At 42.5% G+C, this 11,951-nt stretch overlaps 1 protein-coding gene across 1 annotated transcript in view; it reads left to right on the top strand.

Moving 5' to 3' along the window:
- Positions 1–11,331, top strand: part of LPP (LIM domain containing preferred translocation partner in lipoma) — a 319,004-nt gene extending 307,673 nt beyond the window's left edge. The window contains exons 11-13 of the mRNA XM_089508677.1: positions 1,557–1,735; positions 2,738–2,858; positions 5,461–11,331. Of these exons, the coding sequence (XP_089364803.1) occupies positions 1,557–1,735; positions 2,738–2,858; positions 5,461–5,589 (429 nt within the window). The 3' untranslated portion in view covers positions 5,590–11,331. The remainder of the gene's footprint in view (positions 1–1,556; positions 1,736–2,737; positions 2,859–5,460) is intronic.
- Positions 11,332–11,951: the final 620 nt, after the last annotated feature.

Raw genomic sequence — 11,951 nt, forward strand, 5'->3', positions numbered from 1 at the left:
CATTATTTCTACGGTGTACTTTGTTTCAGTACAGACTTGCATAGCTTGTGAGTTGGCAAGCAAGATGTGCACAGTAGTGTCCTGTGTCTTGTCAATCGTTCTGCTTCTCTCCTTGGTCAGAACTGTTCAATATTGTTGGGTGAAATGTCAAGCAGGCAACAGTGCATTGCTCAGTTTTACTCCAGTGGTCTCCAGTGGTGCAGGCCTGCCATATTGGATGCCCACTAGTGACTGGCCATGTGCATCCTTAGGAATCATCTCCTATTCACTGGAGAGAGGAAATTGATGTCCCATGTACGATGCAAAGAGATTTCGAGAGATCAAAATAGAAATGAATATATGCATTGAGAATGAGGTCAATTATTTAGCACAGGCCACCTTTTTAATATTCTTTGAGAATCAGAAGCATAGGCCTGAATCCATGCATTGATCCCAACTGGAGTAGAGCCATTAAAATAATGAGAACTTGGCAAGTTTTCATTCTTTTAAGTACCATTGATTCCATTGAATTATGACTATGGCAATAGTGTCACAAGTGGAAGTAAGGCATTGTCTATACAGGCCAAATAAACTGGCCTCCCCATGTCCTCTTCATGGACAGTGCCATCGCTGCAGTTGGTGTCACTCAGTGCAGGGGGAGGGCTGGGCTGCCCTACCCTACCACCCTTCCGCCTCTCGGCCAGATGCTTGCCCACCCAGACCACTGCTGATCCAGACGGCACTGTGGGCTCTGGATCACCCCAAGGAACTGGGCCCCAGTAGTGGCCTTCAGATTCTGATGCAGCTGGTGCATAAGCAGGGTGACCAAATGTCCTCCTTTTCCAAGACATGTCCTAGATTTCAACCTTCTGTCCAGGAGGAATTTCAAAATGCCTTCCATTGACTAAGAAGCATGCATTTACGTTTATACTGTATACATGTTTTCAGTTTTTCTTTTGGAATTTTGTACATTTTTTAAAATATCCTACATTTTGTGGTGTCTTGTCCTCCTTTGTAGTTAGAATATCTGCGTGAGCAGCTGAGCCAGACTCTGAAGACACCAGGGGCCTCTCCAGCAGTGACCTTCAGAGTCCAATGTGACTGTTGCACAAGCAACAACACAACTCCAAAATCACTGTGGCCTCCAGCAGCAGCCAGTTGACCTGTTCATGCCGGACTCTAAACAAAAGGCCATTGCTAATGAGGGTGTTGCCATGGCCTACAGAGGGCCTGTTCGGTGTCTGGTGCAGCTGCCATATAAGCAAAAAAAGGACAATTTCCTTTCTTTCTCGCCTAGTAGCCATGCTACCTGTGGAGTGTCACCTGTTGTGTTCTGCACCCCCCTAGTGAAGCCTCTGTCCCCGAGGAGTCCAGATGATGTATGGCCCAAAACCAGTTACTGGAGCAAATAGGCCAAACCATGCCCTGCACATTTAGCAGGAGAATCAGGATGTAACACCATTAACATGCATTTGAAAAGTTTACCTTCTACTATGGATTTTCTGGGAAGATCCGGAGCCCTCAATTCTGATCGCTTATTTGTGACCCATTTTTGATGACATCTTCTCCCATTGCAGAACACTCTGGAGCAATGCAGCGTTTGTGCCAAGCCCATCATGGAACGGATCCTGAGAGCCACGGGCAAGGCCTACCACCCACACTGTTTCACGTGTGTGATATGCCAGCGCAGCCTGGATGGTATCCCCTTCACCGTGGACGCTGGTGGCAACATCCACTGTATTGAGGATTTCCACAGGTACAGGGCTGGGTGTCTCTTTGCTTGTAAGGGGCTTGAGAAGAAAGAGGGAAAGGGATAAAGGATCTTGGTTGCAAAATTCTGGGAGTTGTAGTACAAAAAGTAAGTTTGCCACACTCAGGCCAGGACAAATAAATGGAACTTCCATACTCAGAAACAGTTTACCACTAAGAAACAATTACAAACAGTTACTAAGGCCCTACTTTGGGGGCTTCCCAGAGACACTTGTGGTGTATCTGCACTGGGAATGTGGTTATTCACTAATTATCTTCTTGAAGGACGCAACAAGTAATTCTAGTAATTGTTTTCTTGCTGCAAGAAAGTCTTTGAAACAGCTGTTTTTAAAAACTATTCACAGTTTGGAACTTATTAGGTGCTAAGTTTACATGCAGGTGTTTTGCACAGAAAACTATTTTCTGCATGGAAATATTACTTTGTGCCCAGAAATATTATTTGCTGCACCAAACCCAGCATTTTCTGAACAGAAAAAACTATTTTCTGTTATGTTTTCTGTACATAAAATGCCTCATCTCCATTGCTAATTTGCTTCTTGTTTTATAAAGTGCAGTTCAGCTTTCATCAAGTCATGAATTCCTTCCTCCTTGAACCCTTCTGGACAACTCCTAGAATTGCCCTAGATCAGTGGTTCCCCACTTTTGTCCGCCATTAGTTCATCCCAGAAGCCTCATTCAAGAATTATTGGAGCTGAAAACCAAATGATCTGAAGGACCAAAGGTTGGGAACCACTGCCCTAGATGGTTTTCTAGCAGCCCCAGAAATAGATTTCAGATCACCTGGCAGCAGGACTGCAGGTGGGGAGTTGGATTCCTCTCTCTTCCTGGTTCTGCTGGTGGAAATCCACCTCTGGATCCTGCCCATTCTATCTGACTTCTTGACATCATACAGTGCAATAGCAGAGGGAGGTAGAACCATTATCTCTCTGTTTTTAGTTGTCTTGAAGGTCAGAATTTCTCACTGATAGGGGCCTTCTTGATAATCTAGGAAGTTTGCTCCACGGTGCTCTGTCTGTAAAGAGCCCATCATGCCAGCCCAGGGCCAAGAGGAGACTGTCCGGATCGTGGCCTTGGATCGTGACTTCCATGTGCAGTGCTACCGGTGTGAGGTGAGTATCTTTAGCATGCATGGAGAATAAAGTGTATGGAATCAGTTTTTTGTTACGGGAGCGTGTTTTGAGCTAGCATGATGTGGTGGTTTGAATATTCAACTAGAAACCAGGGTTTGAATCCCTGCTCAGCCATGGAAACCCACTGGGTATCCTTGGGCAAGGCATACTCTCTCAGCCTCAGATGGAGGCAAAGACAACCCCCCTCTGAACCAATCTGACCAACAAAACCCCATAACAGGGTTACCATAAGTTGGGAATGACTTTAAAACACACAACAACAACAACATTGTCGTTGCCTAAATTGTTTCCATTTTGAATCAAGTATACTTCCGGTGTCTTTCATAGCAACCTGGTAATAGGGTTGTAAATCTTTGCTTATCTCATTCTTGCATTCAAGAATGAAACATGTCAGGAGTTTTCCACCCATGGATGTAGAGTACAAAACATTTTTCCACATTTTTTCCAATGATTTTTCACATTATAGCCTATGAATTCTAGCATAAACAAGACAAATATTTCAAAATGGCAGAACTACATGCCTTGCCATCTTCAGCCCTAGATCAGACGCTCAACCTCTGTGGAGTTTCTTTGGATTTGGACTGCATGGCTTGGTCCCGTTACCTTCAGGACAAACAAATATCCCCTTTTTAAAAGTGGGCCTTAAAGAGTTTTGAAGTGAGTAACATGACAACTTGAATGGAAACATTTCTGGACTGCCTGGACCCTTTCTTCATCCTTGGATGGTATCCGTGGATTATTTGAAGATCAGATCAATTATTGCTCATGTAGGATGCTTGCAATTGCTGAATTTTAAGCAGTGTGTAAATATTTTGCTCATCTTTTTGTAGAGCTTATGTTTTGAATCACGCTTGCCCACATGTCTGTCACTTTTTGGCATGTTCTCAGGGTTGTTTTGATTACATGAATTTTTAACTGAGAAGAGAATTTGACCCACAAATAGGAGCCTGTTTTTTATTTCAGAAAACATATGCCTTAAAGAAGTTCATGAAACTGATGCTGTTCTACAAAACAAGAGAATTCAGAGGGAAAGTGTGCAAATTTGTGAAACAAACCCTGATTTGTATACCAAGTAGTTCCATCCAACTTCTTCCTAGTCTGCAAAACAGCTTAATTCCTTGAAACAGTTCCTTTTGTTCTAAATACTTTATTATCTTTGGTCACTGGTTGGAGATAAGAGCTGAAAAAGCTGGTGGTTGGATGTGAAAAAACAACAGCAACCATAGATCACATCTGGTTCATGGGCCAGATAATTTTTTATATACAAGTTGAGTCTCCTTTATCTGGAATGTTTGGTACCAGATGTATTTTGGATTTTGGCTTCTTTCAGATTTTGGAATATTTGCATATACATGCAATATCTTGGAGATGGGATCCAAGTCTAAAAATGACATTAATTTATGTTTCCTATACATACACAGAGCCTGAGGGTACTTTTATACATAATATTTTTATTATTATTTTATCCTTAATTTTTATTGGTTATTGGTCTGGAGTTTCTACAAAATATTTTTAATAATTTGTGTGTGGAACAAAGTTTGTGTTTTGAACCATCAGAAAGCAAAGGCGCCACTCTCTCAGCTTCCCATGTGGAGAATTTTGAATTTTGAAATTCCAGATAAGAGCGACTCAACATGTACCTTCTTATCCGTTATCAATGATTGGTGGTAATAGCTGAAAATGGTGGTAATGGAATGGAGGGGAAACCCCCACAGATCACATCTGGTTTATGGGCCAGAGCTTTCCCATCTCTGGCGTATAGTAATCTTCAGCATTTACACAGATAATTTCAGGTGTCCAAAGTCCTCCATTAATAACTCCTAAGACAACAAGGTGACACATTACAACATTATTAGTTCCTAGTACTTTTTTGATGGCAAGACAATGGTAGGGTCATCAGATATTATAACCTCATAAGAGGCCAAAGCGTCATAAAATGTAGGACATTCCAGAAAATGTAGGGCATTACCAAATAAAAGCTAAAAACACTAATATAAATGTGAATTCATGCTTTTTAGTCATGCTCAAAATGGGGGGCATTTTGGGATTCTTCCTGGACAGAAGGTTGAAATGTAGGACATGTCCTGGGAAAAGTCACTCTAGCCAATGGCCATGTGGCTGGGGAGTAATCCTGTGTGTCTTGCCTCCAAAAATTTTTTATTGTGTGTTGTTGTTTTTATTTTATTATTGTGTTTTTAATAGATATTTTAATTGTAACATGTTTAATCCTGTTTTAAGGGGGGATTATTTATTTATTATTAATAAGTAACTTAGAAAAGTTACATTGAGAGCTGGAACTCAGAAATGTCCCCATTGGAAGCAGCTGGTGACATCTATTTCAATAGAGTGTGGAATCCCCTCTAGGTTTTAATGTGAACTTTAAAGGAGATTTCCTGGACCCATTTGGAGATTGAATACCTTGCACAACTCCTTTAAAGTCTGCAGTAAACCCTGGAGGAGATTCACTGGCATGGAAGGCACTAAGCACCACTGAAAAATTTTCATTCCCCATAGGCTTTCATTAGCTACCACTGAATTTGTTAACTCACATGACTCTTTCGTTCCTTCCTTTCTTGGACAGGACTGTGGAGGGCTTCTGTCCGAAGGCGACAACCAGGGCTGCTACCCACTGGATGGCCACATCCTTTGCAAGATGTGCAACTCGGCTCGGATCCAAGCCCTGACGGCCAAGGCCAGCACTGACCTTTGAATGCGACGAGGAGCATTGCACAGCCTTCCTTGCCATCTTGCACAGCTGGAAAGTATTGGAACGTGAGGATCAGGCTGCTCCCAGAGGCCTTAATCCCACATCACTATTTCCTCCTGTCTACACAGATGTATTTTGGATTTTGGTTGGATATCTGTTTCCTCTTCCCAAGGAGCCCTGGGAAATGTACTTCTCTGTGTGGTGTGTTGGCTCTTTGGGAGGCAATTTATAACACACTTGTAAATCTGCAGTTCCCAGGGTTCTTTGAAGAGGCACCATGACACTTAAACTAGTATGACACTGACAGAGGTCTGGAGTGAAGAAAAGCCTTGAGGGATCAAATGTCTTGATATTGTCTTAGCTCTCTCCTGGCTTTAAAGAGTTGAAAGCAATCATTCCCAATCCTGAGCCCTCTGGACGTGTTGATCCACAAGTGTGAATCCCATCATCCTGCCTGGGGATGGTGGGAGCTGTAGTCTGACACCTCCAGAGGGCACCAGTTTGAGGATGTCTATTCTAGAGTAGGGGTGAGCAACTGCTGGGGGTTGGGGAATATGATGATTTCCCCAGGGGACCCAGAAGTCTCCAAAATCTTCACAGATTGGCTTGAAGTGCCTCATTTAAAGGACAATTTTTCTACTTTTCCAGAAGTGCCAGGAGAGTTGCTGGGGGTTTTTAGAGAGAGGGTTGCCCTGCAAAGAAAATTAGGAAGTAACCCAGAGCTGATGTTCAGTTCAAGGGTTGCCAAAGCAAAAAACTGGAGCATGTTCCCATGCTTTAATGGGTGTGCAGAAGAGAGAATTTCAGCAGGTGCTGTTTTTCATGCAACCAGGTAACACACAACACCTCCTGAAATGTAGTGGCTTGAGTGTTGAGATTATAACTCATGCGACCAGAGTTCAATTCCCCACTCAGCCATGAAGCCCCACAGAGTAACCTTGGACAAGTCATACTCTCTCATCCTCTGAGGAAGGCAAGGGCAAACCTCCTCTGAACAGATCTTACCAAGAAAACCCTGTATGGCCTTGGGGTCACCATAAATCAGAAGTGACTTAAAAGCACACAGCAACAACAAACACAATCCTCACCCCAGCCCAGGGTTTCACTCTGGCAATTCTATTCAGACCCCCTTTAAAAAACAGAAAGTGGCAAAGAATCAACTTCCAGTTCAATTCTTGTGTTGCTGTTGTTTTTAAGGACTCTGGCCCTAAAATGGCTTGCAGAGTGACAATTTTATAAAATTGATTCCCATTCCCCTTAGGGGTTATATGGGGCAATAAAAAATATTTTAAAAACTTGGTAGAATGATTGAGGCTTTAAAAATGGATTTGGGGTTGCCCACCACCTACGAGCTCCACTTGCTCACCCCTGACCTGGAAGACATTCATCCTGAGTCTCTATGTCTTTGTAGTTCCTTTGACTCTAGAACAACAACAAAATCTGCCTTCGACCCGGTAATCATTTTTCCAACCACAGATGCTTGGCTCTTTAATTTTTCACAAGCCATCAAATTCTGAGCTTCTTTGCACATTAATATACAGATGTATACTTTATATCTATTCCTATACCCATTGCTGATTATGTATTGTAATATTTTATTTGTGCCTTAAGGACAATGATGCAAAAGGGGAAAACATGACTGTGGGTATCAGGAAGTACTTGCAAAAATATCTCCTAACAGAGTCACTGCTAGGTCATGCAGGAATCCCACCAGAGATCCTGTAACCTTACCAATGTTCTTGGAGTGCGGCTCCCAGCATTCCTCGCCATTGGCTTTTCTGGCTAGTGCCAAAGGGAGCTACAGCCCAGCAATATCTAGAGGGCTGCAGGATGCTCACTTTTGCCTTGGTTGCATCTCCATTGGCAAACATATTGGATTGCCATAGCTGGCATGAACTCACTGTTTTCAGAGACAGAGAAAGAGACTCGCAGCCGTTATTGCCTCTCTACTTGAACAAGGATGCAGATATGAAATATGCATGCGCACTACAGCCAAAATGAGAACCTGAATCCAGTTTCTAGGCCCAATTAGAGCAACCTCTTTGAATCATTGGGCTTTATGTAAGTATTGACTTACTATTTAGCAGTTGACCCATTGGGTTTTGTCTTGTTATAAGTTGCAATGGGGTATGGGTTTGATTTGGGGATTCCAGTCCAATGTTTCACAGAGCTCGAAGTTCTGTTTCACAACTGGATTTTGAGGGACACTTAAATACAACACTAATCAAACACTCTGGCCAGAATTCTTTTGGGCAACTGCAAATCCATAACCTACAGTTACGCATTCACAACTGCTGCATAACCACAATACCCATGTAGCCCTTCATTTAAGGGCTACATAGGGATTGTGAAAGTCTCCTAAATCCCATAGCTGGTAAGCAACTGCTGCAATTGATGTGTGTGTTCCCCTGTCAATGGAAGGGCAGCTACCTAACATTTGCACCCCTTGCACAAGTGATCTCTGGCATGAAGGGGACTTGTGACAGAGTTCCTTTTTCTGCCCAGCGATTGCTCATAGGAGGGGGTGAGAATGTCAGGCAGCTGCTTCTCTATCAATGGGAATGGACCCCCATCGATCTCAGTGGTTGCTTACCTATATGTGGGGGTCACACCAGAATTCACTATATATCAATGTGTTACGATGCTACGTAGTACACAGTGGTCCTATAGGATTCCACATCCTGTTGATAAATCTCTCAGGGCAACACTAATGAATATGAAGCTTATTGGTGCAACCATTTATGCATCTTTTCTCCTCTCATTAAAAATTGGAACCAGTACTGCCGGTTATAAATGTGAAAGAAGATAGTAATTTTTGAAATCAAATTTGAATTAAACACATTCCTTCGGAATATCTCCCCCATCTCCTACTGTAGTGCATCAGCACTAAAATTACATAGACTGGAATCTGTTAGTTATTTCCAACTGGTGTTGGCTCATTGAATCAAATTTTGAGTAGTAAGTCAACACATAATCCAGTCCAATTTTACCTATAGGTTTACTCCAGTAGAATAGTAGAATTTAGTGACTTGATGGGAGTTATCTGCAATTTATTAGCAAGAGCAGGAAATCTGGAGGGGAAGTTCAGTGGAGCAATACCAGAAACTGTGAAAAGCATTACCAAAAAGGAGAAAAGTCATTATGTGCATAATCCATGTTGCTACTCCCAAAAACACACATTTCTTCCTAGTTTATGGTATAGACACCCAAGGGATGATTCTCCAAGGGCTCTGCTCAGGCACCGATGGGTTGTGAAAGAGAAGTCCTTATCCCAGCTATGGCGTTTGACAGAGTTACCCCTTTTTCTCCTGGATTTCAACTTCCAAAATCCCCCCAGTGGCCATGCTAGCTAGAGATTCTGTAAGTTTCAATGTGAGATCCCATATCAAGCAGGCAGAGCATAATGCTGCACCTGCACAACTCCATGTCCCATCTCCCCCCCGCCCCGTACTCAGTGCTTGGAAAAGTTACCAGGAGGGGGTGCTGGTATAACTGCTGAAAGGCATGTCAATGAGAAGACCAAATGTAGTGGGCACATTTTTGTTGAGAGACACCATGCTCAGTATTATTTCTGATGTTCCTCATTAGTGCCCGGGGGCCATAATGGAATATATGGTGCATTGTAAGGCAAACATACACAGAGCACCAATCAGACTATATGTGTCAGGCTAAGTTCAGTGTTTTTTCTGAGTATGTGGCCTAGGACAGTGTGTTAATCCCTTCCCCTCTGCAACATACAGGTATGCTTTGGTAGATAAACCAATGGGGAGAAATGTTTACTAAAATATGAAAACTGTAGCACTTCATTATTCACTGTAAGCTGGAGTAACACATATGCAGTGCAACACATATGTTCGCTAATGTGAAGCAATGTGATAGCCCAGTCTGGATAGCTGACAGGGACCCAGAACATATGGGCTCACCATCTTACACTGTGAGTGAAGAGTCAGATGGGGGCAAGGCAGGTCATCGATTCTCAGTGCTCACATTTCAAAATGGCTGCAGGTGTTGCTTTTGCCAAAGTATGTCCACATTGTGCCAAGCTTGTTAGTAATGTCTTGCACTTACTCAGGACCTTGGATGCAAACTTGTGTGTCCAAACCAAATTCTTGGTTGTTAGTGGCAACCAAGAGTGCAGTCCCAATTCTATATGGGCCATGCGGTTTCCGATGCAGTATAGGGGACCACTGAGGTTTAACCTCCATTAAAGAGGGGAAAATGCAAATTAAAAGAACCTACTGTATTTTTTAACCTGAGGGAACACCTCCCTAGGAATCTCTAGGTCCTCCAGCGCAACTCTATGGTCAGCTTCAATAGTGTGTTTTTAAGAATCACGCTGAAGGACCTACAGATGCTAGAGAAGTGTTCTCTCTAGGAATATCTAGGTCCTCTAGCATGACTCGATGGGCAATTTCCAACAGACTTTGACTATAAAGTTACATCTGAGGATCTTGGGATTAATCAAATCTGCAAAAGTCAAAACTGCAAATGTAGAGAGCCGACTGTATAGAATATTCTTTCCATCTCTACTTTCAGCTCATTTCATTGCTATCTCTGGAGAAGGAAGCAAGAGAAGAAGCTGACTCCTTTGACAGCACTGTTACCTCTAAGTGAAAGACAATCAGATGTTAAGCCGCTCTGAGTCCTAGTCCTGGGGAAAGAGCAGGATACAAATAAATATAATAAATAAATACCCCCTTTAGGTGTAGTCAGAGTCAGAAAGTGTATTTCTTACGCAACTGTATTTAACCCAATGCAAAGAAAATTCCTTTTTATCCAATCAAACCTTAGGTATGATCACTAAGGTTTGCTCTTTGCATGAGCCATCGCACTGTTAATGGGAGTCCCAGTGCACTTTACAATTCAGGAGATATTATTGGTGGATTGGAACCCTGGCTTGACAAAGAGTATGGATTATTGTTTTTTTATTCCTGAAAAGTTTCTAAACTAAAAATTTCCCCTATGCATTTCCTCAAATATATAGAATCTCTATACCTATATATAAATGTATGCATGCTGTACACACACGCGTGCACATGTGCGAGCACACACAGACACCATATATACACTTATGATGGAAGTGAATTAAACTTGACAGTTAAAGTGGGATTGATATTCCGTAATTGTACTGAGTGGGAAAGACTCTAGGGGTGTGTCTGCACTGTAAAAATAATGCAGTTTGACACCACTTTAACTGCCATGGCTCCATCCTATGGAATCCTGGGAATTGCACTCTGGTGAGGCAGAAGCACTCGTGGGCAGAGAAAGCTCAAAACAATAAATCCCAGGACTTCATAGGATGGAGCTACAGTACTTAAAGTGGTATCAAACTGCATTATTTTTACACTGTAGGTGTAGCCTAGTTCTCTATTCCAACAGAGTTGCTTCTTCTGATGAAATTTCTGTGTGTGTGTGGAACAGAAATTTATTTAAAATTCTCTACTCTTTTTCTTCAGTGTGCAATTTTTAATCCTAAACAGAATTTTCCTTTGTATTATTCAATTTCTTAGATATCTGTTTCTCCTAGAGATTTAAAAAGCAGTGGCAGGGGAAGAAGATCAGCTTTTTCCTGAGCTACGCTTTAGAAACTTGGCAATTAATAATTTCTCCACCTGACCCAGATTCAGCAGCAGGTTTAGCTAGAAAAGAGGAAACTATCTCGATTTAATGGAAAGCGGTTTTACTCTTAATGCATGCCAGAGCTGTTGAGGAACAGTGTGTGTGTGTGAGAGAGAGAGAGAGAGAGAAGATATGATTCTTCCCTCTTATATTTCAGCATTTTCTTTTGCAAGGGTAACAACAAAGATTTGTCGTCATCACCTCCCATCCCAGCAGCCTCCCCATCCCCAAAAGACAGCTAATCAAAAGCCAAAATAAAATAGACCAAAGCCCCACAAATATATGAAAAAGTGAAATCTCTTAGAACTGGCACAGTGACAGAATATTTCAAAAACCAGCAGAACAGATTAACAGCTGCACTAGGGATGATGGGACTTGTCATCCAGTACATTTGGAGGGCACCAGCTTTGGTGGCAGCAAAAACAGTGAAGGCTCTGGCCTGGATGGACTCCCTAGAGACAGTGTTCTGCACCCACCCTGTAAATGTGGAGATGAAGTTGTGCTGGGTTTTAGTCTGAATATGCTGCACCTGATCCTGTAAATATGTTTGGCATGTTGGGTAGCTCTTTAAAAGTGCAGGCTAGAACCCAGAGTGGATTCACTGTCCCCTTGAAATGGGAACTGTTGGCTGGCACTGCAGGGGGACACAAGGCTAATGGGCCATAGTTTTCACACCTGAGACCATAAGGAGCTTCTGCGGTCACATGTGGCCAATGGCATCCGAGGCCACAAGGAACTTCAGTAAG

The sequence above is a fragment of the Sceloporus occidentalis genome, unplaced genomic scaffold (assembly GCF_023333645.1).
Source record: "Sceloporus occidentalis isolate IW3139 unplaced genomic scaffold, rSceOcc1.0.p SCAF_2, whole genome shotgun sequence".
In the NCBI taxonomy this organism is placed as follows: Eukaryota; Metazoa; Chordata; class Lepidosauria; order Squamata; family Phrynosomatidae; genus Sceloporus; species Sceloporus occidentalis.